A 14,922-nucleotide genomic window follows, 5' to 3' on the forward strand; every position below is an offset into this window, starting at 1 on the left:
CTCTCCACATATGTATGAGATAAATAAATTTATGGTTTAGATGATCAAATTTACGTATAAGGTGGCTATTTTCACAATTAGGAATGTCAATCTCAGAGATGTAGAAGGGATGCACAAACAGAAAATTATATTAAAAAAATAGAATCTATTACGTAGAATTTCATCTATAAATTTTAATAATAAGTGAATTTCGTGCTAATGGCTTCATCTGATTTAACGAGAAAATAGGTTGCACAGTAGTACGGATGGGAGAAAAAAAAATAAAAATGTTTAAATGCTGAGTTCAAACGTTTTCTAAATGACAAAAAGCACCAAGTTAACTATATTGCAACTGACTGAGTTACTCTCGTAAGTTTGAAGTTAAGCTCGTGTATGATTATATGAGCATTGAACTGGAGGCATAAAAAGTGACTTCTAAATAAGGATGGGATTTATTTACTTTTTAAAATTATATTTAAGAGTCTTCATTTGTCCAAAAACATTAGAAATCAACTTAGAGATGTATATAAAAATATGTTAGTTACAGACTCAGTACCAAGAAATACTAAACGCCAGATTACCACTGCTCTAGTATTGAATCAAAACTTTTACATGGATTCTTTAAAAATGGTTAAGATGCTTAGGAATTTTCTGCTTTCCTATGGACCAAATGGAGAGACCATGATGAGCATACTTGCTTTCAGGTGAAAACAGGTTAATTTCCAAACAAAAGTTGTTTTGTGCATATATTAAAAAATAAAAAATAATAATAATAATTTAAAAAAAGTATGTCTCAACGAAGTATTTTGCATAAATGTTGAATGATCCGACAGCTAAATATATGAATTTGAAATTGATTGAAAATAATTATGGAACCTATCCACATATTTTGATTATATAAACTGAGAGAACATACTAGATCAAAATATTTAATTCTTTTTAGTCAATATACATCATGTGAATACAGAAAAGAAATGTGCTTCGTTTACCTCGCAAAGTCCTTTGAATTGTTCAGTAGTAACGGGGTGCATTTGTTTGCCAGAAATGCAAAGTGGCAGTCCAGTTATGTGTTGCAAATGTCTGTGTATTAAACATCTGAGCCCAGTTAATACATAACGGATGTACATGTACAATACAATCTGTGATGTACAATAACTTTTCATTTTTATTCCTTGCAGAAGGAAATCCATATACCTGGTGGGTTGGAAAAGCCAATGAGAAGCATTACTACTGGGGTGGATCAGGACCTGGTATTCAGAAATGTGCCTGTGGAATTGAACGCAACTGTACTGATCCCAAATACTACTGCAACTGTGATGCTGATTATAAACAATGGTGAGAATGACCAGAATCTCCTTACGTTTACAGCTACTGCAATTATTCTGAATTACTTTTATTAAAATATTTCTTTCCCTACTACAGAATGAAGGAAAAATATTATGTTTCTGATTTCTCTTACTCAGAGTACCTACCCATGTTTTCATTTCCATTTTACTCTCACTAATTGTGACTGTCAAATATAAGTAATGTGTTTAGGTTTTTAAGTACATTTAACTACAGAGAAGATAGTTAGAGCTGCAAAGTCAAGTCCTAATAGGAAAGATCATCATTTTGGTTGTCCTTGCAACTTTGTCTATGTGATATTCAGTTGTATAATGGTATAGTATTTAATTTTGTCTCTGTAACTCCATTTTTTTTCTAGCATTTCTCATTTATGGAGTATTAATGCTGCATTTGCCTGAGCACTGTGAGAGATACAAGTCCAAGTCACTCACCTAGTGACTCTAACCTTCATTATCCATTTTTCATGAAAAAAAATTGTACTGAGAACTAAGCCTGAAGATTATCACAGAACAAGGCTTTTTATTTCAGAATAAGCTACTACACTTTGCACAAGAAAACTAATTTTTTTTTTTGTCTGATGATAGAGAGTACATACTTACAGTACAGATGGTATTTTTCAAATGGTATGCAGTGTTCAGTGTCTGACTAGATTCATGCTTCTATGACCACTTTTCTCATTAATAGCTACTTAAAGTTATAGAATAATAGAATGGCTTGGGTTGGAAGGAACTTTAAAGATTGTCCAGTTCCAAACCCCTGCCATAGGTAGGGACACCTTCTGAAAGACAGAATCACAGAATCACAGAATTATCAAGGTTGGAAAAGACCTAGAAGATCATCTAGTCCAACCATTGCCAATACTTCCAGGCTAAATCATATCCCTCAGCACCACATCCAAGCGTTTCTTGAACACTCCCATGGTCGGTGACCCCACCACCTCCCTGGGCAGTGCATTCCAATGCCTGACTGCTCTTTCTGAAAAGTAATACTTCCTAATGTCCAGCCTGAATCTCCCCTGACGCAGCTAATACCATTCCCTCTAGTTCTATCACTGATTACATGAGAGAAGAGGCCAACCCCCAGCTCACTACAACCCCCCTTTAGGAAGTTATAGAGAGCTATAAGGTCTCACCTAAGCCTCCTCTTCTCCAGGATGAACAATCCCAGCTCCCTCAGCTGCTCCTCATAAGGCCTGTGCTCCAGACCCCTCACCAGCTTTGTAGCCCTCCTCTGAACACGTTCCAGGGCCTCAATGTCTTTCTTGCAGTGAGGGGCCCAAAACTGAACAAAGTACTCAAGTTGCGGCCGCACCAATGCTGAGTACAGGAGGACAATTACCTCCCTGTTCCTGCTAGTAACACTGTTTTTGATGCAAGCCAGGATGCCATTGGCCTTCTTGGCCACCCGGGCACACTGTCGGCTCATGTTCAGCCGAGCATCAATCAGTACCCCCAGGTCCATTCCCTCTACACAGTCTTCCAGCCACTCTGCCCCAAGCCTGTAGCGTTGACCGAGGTTGTTGTAGCCAAAGTGCAGGACCCAGCATTCGGTCTTGTTGAACCTCATCCCATTGGCTTCAGCCCAGCTCCCCAGCCTGTCCAGATCCCTCTGTAGGGCTTCACTACCCGTAGGCAGATCGACACTCCCACCAATTTGGTGTCATCCACAAACCTACTGAGGGTGCACTCAATGCCCTCATCCAGGTCATCAATAAAGATGTTGAAGAGGGGAGGCCCCAGCACTGACCCCTGGGGAACACCACTCGTGACCAGTCTCCAACTGGATTTAACTCCATTCACCACCACTCTCTGGGCCTGGCCCACCAGCCAGCTCCTTACCCAGCCAAGAGTGTAAGTGCAAAGTGTTTACAAGTGCAATATGCAGACTCTCATTCTTCACAGGCAAAAGTGCATACCTAATGGTGCTGTTAAAAAGCTAAGAACTTAGAATCACCAAGGTTGGAAAAGACTTCTAAGATCATCTAGTCCAACCATCCACCTATCACCAATATTTCCCACCAAACCATGTCCCTCAGTACAACATCTAAACGTTTCTTGAACACCTCTAGGGACGGTGACTCCAGCACCTTCCTGGGCAGTCTGTTCCAGTGCCTGACTACTCTTTTGGAGAAGAAGTATTTCATAATGTCCAACCTGAATCTCCCCTGGTGCAATTTGAGGCCATTCTCTCTAGTCCTATTGCTAGTTACATGAGAGAAGAGGCCAGCCTCCACATCACCACCTTTCTGGTTGCTATATTCAGATACTTGCTCTATTAAATAGTGCTATTGTGCTCTTTGTAGCTGTTGTGGTTCCCATGGAAATAAGTAGAAAGCATTATTTTCATAGCAGCCTAATTATGTTATAGAATTTCAGGAATTACAATATGGTTGCCTGTGAGAGTTGGACAACCATGCACCTTTTAACTGGGAATACTAGGAAGATTGTACTCTTCAAGTTATTAGTAATAATTAAGTATAATTAAGCAATATGTTTAACTTCCAACCCGCTTACCATTCAAAATATTTGGTTTTTTTTAATAATCAAACAGTTCTAGTTCTTCAGATCATGTAAACCTTTCTTTGTAACTGAATACTTTTGTGCCTGTATCATTGTCCTTGAGTTTTCCTGAACAGGAATACACTGATAACTGAAATGTCTATTGTTATCTGTAGCCTGTATAAAACTGCTATATAAGTAAACTAAAATAATATAGAATATAATTGTCACTTTGAATATTGGGTTTTTATTTGTTTGGTTTTGTTTTTGTTTTTTGTTTGTTTGTTTGTTTTTTGTTCTTTTTGGTTTTTTGTTTGTTTGGTTGGGTTTTTTTTTTGCTGAAACATGTTTCCTTTTTACATACTAAGTAATGCTTATAAAGAGTAAGAAGGTGTTCATAATCAAAAGAATGATAAATCTTGCACTAATATCTGCTGCCTTCATTCAAAGGCACTGTGAAGGACTCTGCAGACTGCTTTATATAGGAACAGAAATTAAAAATAGAAAATTATGCCAAGACTTCATAAATAACTCCTAGTAATAATTAAAGGATTTTATCAGATCCATTCACCTCCCACTTGGCTATTAATAGGAAAGTGAAACTCTGATTTCATTTTTTCCTCTCTTAAGGGGATTTTCTTTGGTGAGGAAAAACTTTAGGGACTCTCTTCACCCTCTTAATATGTAAATCTTTAGATTCTGGCAGAAGTATCATCGCTTTTGGAATTGTGTGTTCCAGATGTGATTATTTCTAAGTATGTAATATAAAGTCCAGCAATATAATAAGTCTTTAGTTTATAATTCCTATGTCCTTGTCAGCACTGATTTCTATGTTGTCAGTATCTGCAAATACCTCAGAAAAGCATAGAAGAGCCATTCTGTTTCTCTAAGTACTTGTCTTTTTAGTGCACAGATGCAGCAAAAGCTATCATCCCCCCTTTTTGTTGTTGTTTTTTAAGGCACTCAAACTGCACAGGATTTGCTGGAGACGAGACATGTCACTTCTCCCAACATTTAGTCTTGTACCACTCGATAATGGTTCTTTTGCATGGGATACTGCATTTTCTACAATGATGAGACAATGAATTGTCAGAAAATATTCCTGAAAACATCTGTAATATTTATTTTCACTTTCATGACAACACCTTTAAATTAACCACATCATTAAGTACATAAATAAAATAAAATAATAAAATGAATATAAAAATGATCAGTAGAGGATAATTTTTTATTTCCTTCAAAAGAGGAAAACACTGTGACAATTAAAAGACTACCTTTAGACATACTTTTTTGCAGCAAAGATACTAGATCTTTCTGTGAGAGACAAAAGAAAGAGGAGGAATGCCAATAGTTTTCTTTTTAACACTCTTTGAAGAATCCTTTGTTTCATACAGTTAGATTCATTTTTAAGCATTCTGTGAAAGTGTAGCAAGCAGCACAGAAAGCCAATCACAAAGAGTAAAGTGATGACCTATACATATCCTCCATTAGAAAGGAGTGGGTCCTATGGCTCTCTGCCATTAGCAGAGATAGATGAGGACTGCATACTTTGTTATTCATTCTGTAATTTCTCATAAGGGAAACTATTTTAATCTCTCTCTTTTTATATCTTTTGTCTCCAAACTAATGATAATGAAACTTTTGTAAAGGGTATTGAAACCTAGAGAAAAACAAACAAACAAACAAACAAAGAAACAGTAAGCTGCAGTCTATCATTATCTACACCAGCTATTCCATTCTGTTTTCCTCCCTTTTTAACAGACTTTGTAGTATCCTTGCCGACCTGTCTTTGTGATGATCAGTATCTGTGTTCAACCACAGCCAGTTAATAATCTCTGCAAAACAAAGGGCCCAGGAAGAAAGGCGAGTGATCTGAAGAGGAAGAACACACAGTTAAAGAAAAGAGACAACCAAGTGTTTGAAAAGTTCTAGGAATTAAAACTAATGGTACTCTTCACCATAGAGAAGAGATGCCTGTTCTAATGATGTTACTCAAAAGTGTGATAATTATTTTCTCAACTCAAAAATGTGATAATTATTTTCTCAATTTCTTTAATTGTACTTTTCTTTTTAAAAATAGGAGAATCATACTTTCCATCTGTTCAGAAGAACATAGTGAGAATAGTGACTGTATGTTCCTGGAAAATACTGAGCATTACTGCAGATAATGAAATGCCTGCTCTTTTACCTGTTACTAGTAACCTAACAAGTCATATCATAAAGTTATTTTAGTTAAAGATAAGAAAGACTTTCAGGCTCCTGAAGGCTTTACCAGTTCTGTTCACACTGTGCACTTTAGTATCTTTTCCATATTCTGAATTCATCCTTCATCCTATGTTATTGTTAAGGAAAGGAACATCAAAATCAAAAAGTTAGTTACTTCATGTACTCAATAACATAGAAAGGTATAGATGGAAACAAAGTAGGAAAATGATATCAGAATAGATGCATTTTTTATGGTTCCTCCTACTTTCTTTTGTGTAAAATAGTGTAGTCTTATGAAGAATGAAAAGCACTACACTTACTATGTGTATGCTTTTGTTTTCTGGTATGTTCATACAAAAAATGTAGAGAACAGGGAGATGAAGCATCTAATAAAATTGATTTGTTTCATTTTATATTTTGAGGAAATAGTCCTTAATAAACTAGCAGGATCCACCTCCTGAAATGGTAAATAGTGACTGCTATATGAGTGCATACTGATTTGGTCTAGATGTAAAAAAGACACTGAGTTATTCACGGCAGTTGGAATAAGGAATTGCTGCACATGAACAAATTGAATTTTAGATATCTTACTAACTGAAACAGTACTTGTGGAGTGGTTGCCTACCTATAAGTATTAGATTTATATTTTTGGACTTATGCCTTTAGTATTAGAAATAAAAGAACTAACATGACAGGCCTTTTCAGATAATTAGACTTTAATAGCTCTCTTTTCGTATACTATTAAAAACATTCAATGTAAAAGAAGCACTGTTTCTTTAGTATGTGGAGGTCATATCATTATGATAGTAACTGGCAACATCTAGAGCTAACAAGGCATCCAAGGAAGTATTACTTTCATTTCTACTTGCAAGACATCAGCAAAGAAATCAACAGTACATTTTTAAACAGAGCTGGTCAGGCCAGAAAGCAGAAAAAACAGATGACTTTCAGCTAAGTCCAGGAATACTAAAAAAAACAAACCAAAAAAGCAAAAAAATCCCACTACTCTTATTGCATTCCTGCTATCTAGGATACTATTTTCTAGTAAATTTATGCTTTTCTTCATATTTTCATCACACTGATGACGCTCTATACTAATTTTTACAGGATAAACTTGTACTGATGTAATTATTTCATTTGTTCACTGGATGATAATAATGATGTATTTCACCATTGCTTTCTTGTGATTTAGGAAAAAAGACATGGGGATGCTGTCATACAAAGAGCACCTACCAGTGAGTCAAGTAGTGGTTGGAGACATTGACCGACCTGGGTCTGAAGCAAAGATATCTGTGGGTCCTGTGCATTGTCAAGGAGATCGTAAGTTGGCTATTTTTCTTCCACTTAACACTGCATAGAAACTGTACAACATTACTAAATTATAATTTAGTTGATTCCTCATGCATATTTAGGCAAGTGGCTGCCTAGTCAAAGCATGGAATTATAATGTGACTTGAGAAACAAAGATGAATATGCTGCCTATGAAACAGCATATTCATCTTTGCATTTAAAATGTGGGTGGGTATTTTTCTTTGTGGTAGATGTGGCAACTTTGACTATTCAGGTAAATTTATGTAGATTCAAACAGTGATACATTGCACAAGAACATCTCTAAACATCCAGTACTGAAAACCCCCAGACCATGGGCACCTGACATCTTGTCTTGCCTGGGTCACATTTCATGAATAGAAATTGTCTTGGCACACATATACATAGGTCTTTTCAAAAGTAATGCTTCCTGTTTATTTCCGTGTTAACAACAACAGATAGAGCATAACATCACTATTTCACAGAACAAATTCTCAGCTATAAAACACTATTTTTTCAGCATAGTCACCAGCATTACCTATGTATTTTCACCAGCAATTATCAAGAGCCTGCATGCTGCATTCAGAGCAGTGTAATCAACTGTCAGTACTGCTGAAAAACATCATCCACTACCTAACTGTACTCACATTCACTATTTGATCTCAATAACAATTAAGAACAGGTCAGTAAATGTCAATGGGTGCAAATTTTTCGACATGGAGGAATTCAGTGACACACCTTTGCTCCATACACACTTCCATGACAGACACCATTTTGTCAGACTGCCTGTCTGCTGATGTCTGCCACACAGCAACAAAATGCAATGGAATATTGGGGGGAAGGTCTACTTCTGCCATACCACCAAAACCCGCCTCTGATATTATGGGTCAACATAATAACTCCAGAAGCATTATTTTTGGAGCATCCCTCACAAAATACACAGTATTGTTAAAATACAAGTAACAAAATGTTTTAAACATTTTTCTTAGAACAGTAAAAAAAGAGAGAGAGAGAGAGAGGAACAAGAACATAAAAATAGTGGGATATTTGACATTCATTTTTTGAAACTAACACATCAATCTGGTTTGACGACATTGGCTGTAATTCTTAGTAAGGTCTCAAGGTGTTCTTTCTCAAACATCTGAGATTTCTGTTGAAATTTTACTCTCCCTGCTCTTCATCCCTGACAATAATTGTTCAAAATATCTACACTTCTAGAAAGCGATGACATGAATAAGATGTGATTATGAAGCAAAGGATATTTTGATATACGTAGGCTGGAGAAGGATTGAGAATAGCTCTGAGGAGAAGGATTTGGGAGTATTGATTGATGAAAAATTCAACATGAGCCAGAAATGTGTGCTTGCAGCCCAGGAGCCCAACTGTATGCTGGATTGCATCAAGAGAAGCTTGAGCAGCAGGTTGACAGTTGAGGGTTAAGAACTTTTTCTCTCAGAGAGTGGTCAGGCACTGGAATGGCCTGCCCAGGGAGGTGGTGGAGTTGCTGTCCCTGGCAGTGTTCAAGAGATGTCTGGATGAGGAACTACAAGATATGGTTTAGTAGCTTGTGGTAGCAACGGTAATTGGAGGATGGTTGGACTAGATTATCTTGCAGGTCCTTTCCAACTTTGTGATTCTATGATTCTGTCATTCTATCCTTCTGTGATTCTGTGAGGGTGGTGATTCTACCCCTCTACTCTGCTCCCACGAGACCTCAGCTTGAGTATTGTGTGCAGTTCTGGAGCCCCAGCACAAGAATGACATGGGGTTGTTGGAGCAGGTCCATAGGATGGCCACAAAGGTGATCAGAGGGCTAGACCACCTCCCTTACAAGGACAGGCTGAGAGAGCTGGGGCTTGTCAGCCTGGAGAAGGCTCAGAGGAGACCCTATAACAGCCTTCCAGTACCTGAAGGAGGCCTACAGGAAAGCTGGGAAGGGACTATTTATAGAGGCAGGTAGTGACAGGTCGAGAGGAAATGGTTTTAAACTGGAAGAGGGTAGATATAGACTAGCTATCAGGAAGAAATTCTTTACTGTGAGGGTGGTGAGACAACTGAACAGGTTTTTAGAGTCTGTGGAGGCCTGCTCCTTGGAAACATTGAGAGTCCTGCTGGATGGGGCTTTGAATAACTTGGTCTAGTGGGAGATGTCCCTGCCCATAGCAGGGGTTTAGAACTTAATGAAATTAAGTTTAGAAATCAATATGATCTTAAAGATCGCTTCCAACCCAAACCATTTTTTAATTCATTTTCTATGATTCATTTTTCTCTGCTAAAATAAGGATTATGAAAATCCAGTAAAGAGACATGATCAGATTTTTTTTAGTTGAATATCTGATTGCAACTCTATACACTCAATGTGAAATTTTGTACCTTATGTCTTTACATCCACTGAAAAGGGTCTTACAAATGCAAATTTATGTTTTTTTTCTTTTTTGCAATTATTGCAACCCTAAGGTGAGGGGTGTGGCTGACACACCCAAGGGACAGAGAGACCAAACAGGCTTGAGCAGTGGGTTTAGGAGAACATGATGAGGTTCAACAAATCCAAGTGGAAAGTCTTGCACTTGGGTTAAGGCAACCTCCACTATCAATACAAGCTGGAGGATGAAAGCCCTGTCAAAATGGACTTGGGGGTACTGGTGGATGGCAAGCAGTGTGCTCTCACAGATCAACTATATTCTGGGCAGCATTCAAAGGATTGCGGCCAGAAGGGTGATGGACATGCTCCTTAAGATATTTCTAAACATTAATTAGATCCCTATGAAGACAGGCTGAGGGAACTTGTTCAGCCTGGAGAATAGAGGCCTGCACATTGCAGCCTTCCAGTCTGCTTATAAACAGAAGGGGAATCACCTTTTTACTCCAGTAAATAGCAGAAGGACGAGGGGGAATGGTTTTAAGCTCATAGAAGGAAGGTTTAAGTTAGATGTCAGGGGAAAATTCTTCACAGAGTGTGGTGAGGTTGAACAGGCTGCCCAGAGAGGTTGTGGATACCTCATCCCTGGATGTGTTCAAGATCAGGTGGGACAGAGCCCTGGGCAAGCTGGTCTAGTACCAGATCTGGAGGTTGGTGGCCCTGCCTGTGGCAGGGTAATTACAACTTGATGATCCTTCCAGCCCAAGCCATTCTATGATCCTGCCCATCTGCTCTGTGTTTGTGAGACATCACCTGAGGTACTGTGTTCAGAGGTGGAGTCCTCAATACAGGAGAAACATTAACCTGTTGAGGCATGTCCAGAAGAGGCCCACAGAAATGACCTGAGGGATGGAATGTCTCTCTTATAAGGGCAGGCTGAAAGAGCTGGAGCTGTTCAACATGGAGAAAAGAAGGCTGCAGGGACACCTGAGAGTAGCCTTTCAGTATCTAGAGAGGGGTTATAAGAAAGAAGGGAACAGACTATCTAGCAGAGTCTGCGGTAATAGGAAAAGGGGAAATGGTTTCAAATTTAAAAGGGGGAAATTAAGTTGAATGTATGGAAAAAGACACTATAAAAAGAGTGTAGGTGATGAGGCACACAGATTCTATGCCCAAAGATGCTGTGGAAGTCCCATTCTTGGAGGCCAGGCTGGGCCAGGCTCCGAGCACCTGTCTGAGCTGTGGATATCCCTGTTAATTGCAGGGGAGTTGGACTAGGTAACCTTTAGAGGTCCCTTTCAAATGTAAAGTTTTTGATTCTATTTTCAAATTCCTTTATCAAGATGGAAAGCACAGCTGCTTATTCTTCACAGTTCAGAGCTCCATATTTAGCTAATGTATCAAAACATATACAATTATTTGCCTTCACTTGAGTCAGTACTGCACAGCACTGCTCTCCCCATGCCCTGGTTTCAGTCAACACAACATTAATAGTGCACTGATGGCTTGGCAGCTGCTGAGCAATCAGCACATGCTTGGGGCTGCTCTGTGGTAAAAAGTCACCTTTAAATCACAGAGAGGAGGTGGGCCTTTTGTGGCCCACAGGTCAGGCGTGCTTTCCTAAGCCATTGCTCACTGATACAGCTGAGTGCACTTAGCTTTTTGTTTGTCTATTTGCAGTCTTTCTGGGGTAATGAATCAATCCAATGGCTAATGAGTAGAAAAATTAGGTGTTCGTTAACTTTCATATTGCCTATACAGTGCGTGTTATTTATGTTTTACTAATTACATGTCATTATGTGTTTGTTTCCCAGCTGTCTGATGTTTTCATATTAAGCTCTTGCAACTGATGATTAATAATGAATACTAGTTTTCTTGCACCTTTGTTACTTTTGTTCCTTATATCCTGAATCAATGTGATGCTATTGATCATAATAGCAGTCCCTGAAGTCTGAATAATTGCTAAATATCAGTACAAGTAAAACCTCATTTGAGCAGACAGAAGGTTTTATTATTTGGGGAACAGAATGTGTTTACTCCTAACATCCTAATTAATGGATTCTTTTTTTTTTTTTTTTTTGCTGCAACTTTACAGAGAAAATGTTGAGGACCTTCAGTGCTCAGTAAACTTGCACCAGTGATCTCTTTACTAGTGAACCATGTTAGGTATAATTATTCTTAATACAAAACTTTAAAACAGCTTAACAGAGAGGTACTTGGGGGTGCTGGTGACAGTAGACTTACCATGTGTCCCTAACAGCCAAGAGATCAAACTGCATTTTGGGATACATTAAACACAGAATAGCCAGCTGGTCAGAAGATGTCACTCTTTCTTTATTTAATGTTGATGTTGGGGGTTGGACTCTATGATCTCTGGAGGTCCCATCCAACCTCTACAATTCAATGATTCTGTGTGGCCTCACCTTGAATGCTGTGTGCAGTTCTGAACTGTTCAATGTGTAAAGGATGTTATGGTCCTTGAAAGCATCCAGAGGAGACAACAAAGCTGAATACAGGACTGAAAGGCATTTCCTATGAGGAAAGACTAAGGACACTCAGGTTATCCAGTATGAAGAAGAGGAGGCTAGGAGGTTCTCTGCAGCTCCTCGGGGAGTAGAAGCACAAAAAGAGGTGGCGGTCTCTTCTCCCAGATCACCAATGGCAGGATGTGTAGGAATGGTACAAAGCTGCAACAGGACTGGTCATTAGGAAAAAATTCTTTACTGTGAGGGTGATCATATATTGCAACATGCTTTCTAGAGAGGTTGTTGAAGTCCCACTCTTGTCAGTATTCAAGAGGCCACTGGATAATGCCCTCAATAACGTGCTTTGACTTTTGGTTACCTCGAAATGATAAGGTAGTTGGACTAGATGAACACTGAAGGTCTCTCACAAGTAAACTATTCTATTTATATTTCTGTCCAACAGTGAAATAAGAAAGCAGGTCAGGTATGAATTCTTTAACCACACCTTCACTTTGTAAGGGTTCTTCATACTTTAACTGTAAGGATTGTTTCAGATTGTTTTTGATCTAAATATTCTTGTCATCAGCTCATATTATGTTAAGATATACACAGCATGTGTGGTGTATATCACATCCCTATTTGTAACAAGTCTGTGTACAAGTCTGTAAAACTTTAATGCAAACTGGCCTAACCTACAATAGGCCATGTGGTATTTTTGTTGGCGTATCAGAAAGGTGAGAAACATCATAAGATACAAAAATCAAACTCATAAGAAGGACACAAAGTAAGGAGAAATAGCCTAGAATATATCAATAAGCTTAAATACTGTTGATAACAGGGAATTCGTTAAATACAGAGAAATCTAAGGTAATCCTAGAATGACTGAAACAATCTAATCTTGGAGCTTAGTTCCCTTCCTAATCCCTACATCTAAATTGTTTGAGTAGGACTTAGAAATAAATTGAACAGTAAGAGCTCTCCTGCAGCTATTAAGCACAAATCATCCTTGGAATGAGACAGCAGGCAATGGGATCAGCAAGCAGAGCTCCTGCAAACTTTCCTTCTGCACTCTTCTACCATGAGGGTGAGCTGGTGCTGCACACAGCTCCCATACAGCCATAAGTTCCTCTTGCACTGCAATGGGCTTAGAATCTTCTAGGTCCTCCCTGCATTCTCCAGACATGAGCATAGATCTTTTTCCTCTCTGTAAATGAGGGACCTTAAAATACATTTTCTTTATGCATCTCCTTCCCCTAGCCATTACTCTTCTGTGCCTCCTCCCAAGTGATATTTCTCCTAGTATCACACACTGGAGCAACAAGCCTGCCAGTAAGTGCCAGTAGGATAACCAAATAGGTCAATAAGAAACACCCAGTAGAATCGCAGTCATTTAACTTCTGTTTGAAAAGCATTGTTTCTGCAAAGAGCAGATGCAAATAGCAGATGCAGAGGTTTAATCATATCTTTTCATATCAAATCTGTAGACTACTCTATGCTGCACCAGCCATTTCCAGAGGCTATTTTTGCATGGAAGTCTATTAATAAACAGAGAAAACGCTGTGTAATAAGAAGGCAGGCAGAAGAGATATGAACTTTGAAAATAAAGAGAAGAGTTCCCAGAAGAACTCAGCCATTAATAGATGAAAAACATCACTGAATTCAAGTTAAGAAGTCTAATAGTTATCATCAAGCTGGAAGCTGAATTTACAGACTTAAAAATCCCAAGGAAGCCTGATGCAATTTAAGAGAATGCTTTAGAGAGAACCCAAGTGACTGAAGTAAGATGGAGATTTAGTTCATAAAGGAGTTATCAGTTATAGCACTCTCTGTGCCAAGAGCCTGCCCTCAATATGATGCACATGGGTTTTCCAGTATAAATATATTCTCCTATTAATACTATTGCTGACATGATTTTATAATATAGACACATTGATCTCTGTTGCTCTGCTCCCGTATCACATCCAGACATAACAGTCACAATTCCGTTATAAGAAAGAAAACACTCCACTCATTTGTAAAAAATATTTTATTTTCACTGGTATGTTCATGGGATGCAATATCACAGTCAAGGCATCTTGCACTCTAGCCTGATTCCCCCTTCCTAATTGCCTGCAGCCCATTTGATTTTCCTTTCATGCTGACCCCATCTCTTCCCAACCTGACCTGAGACACAAAAAAGTTATAGGATTAATGCTTTCTAACATGGTGTGCCAGAAAAATCTTTTATAACCAAATCCAGGAAGTTCTGACTTAGTTCACAAATAATTTACTTCAACACAACTATTAATGACATAGGGTGTTATCAATATGATAATAATCCTTCCTATCTGAGGCATAGCTGATAAAGGTTACTAAGTATTTCTGCTACATTCAACCACCTATATGGAAACAGATGGCTTGTGTAGGAACTAGAGTTTACATATACTTTATTTTCGTGGGTAAAATAAGGGAGCAGACAAAACTTTTAGCTTACCTAAGACTATATTTCTGTACCCTCAGGTACTTAAAATTTTATTTTATTTTGTAGTATTAAATCTAGAGAAATTAGATAGTGTTGAAATTTCAAAAGTTGGCGAGGCAGAGGGATCCAGTCAGTAGGAGTTCACAGTTGACTGCACTACCATCTTCACTGCTTACATTTATCATCAAAATGCTTGTAGATATTGCGCTTGGCATTTACTGAATCCCTTTGTCATAATTTTCTTGAACTCCGCAGCTGCAAATATTGAAGCATATTAGAAAAAAATGAGGCACTCCATTTTTT

The 14,922-nt window shown here is 38.3% G+C and overlaps 1 protein-coding gene across 8 annotated transcripts in view; it reads left to right on the plus strand.

The window, feature by feature from the left end:
- Positions 1-14,922, plus strand: part of CNTNAP2 (contactin associated protein 2) — a 568,010-nt gene that overhangs the window by 413,872 nt on the left and 139,216 nt on the right. For all 8 annotated transcript variants that reach the window (XM_085539942.1, XM_015854925.3, XM_085539944.1 and 5 more), the window contains 2 exons: positions 1,158-1,314; positions 7,219-7,346. In XM_085539942.1, the coding sequence (XP_085396068.1) occupies positions 1,158-1,314; positions 7,219-7,346 (285 nt within the window). The remainder of the gene's footprint in view (positions 1-1,157; positions 1,315-7,218; positions 7,347-14,922) is intronic.

Source organism: Coturnix japonica, chromosome 2 (genome assembly GCF_054131305.1).
Source record: "Coturnix japonica strain WE chromosome 2, WE-NBRP24, whole genome shotgun sequence".
NCBI lineage: Eukaryota > Metazoa > Chordata > Aves > Galliformes > Phasianidae > Coturnix > Coturnix japonica.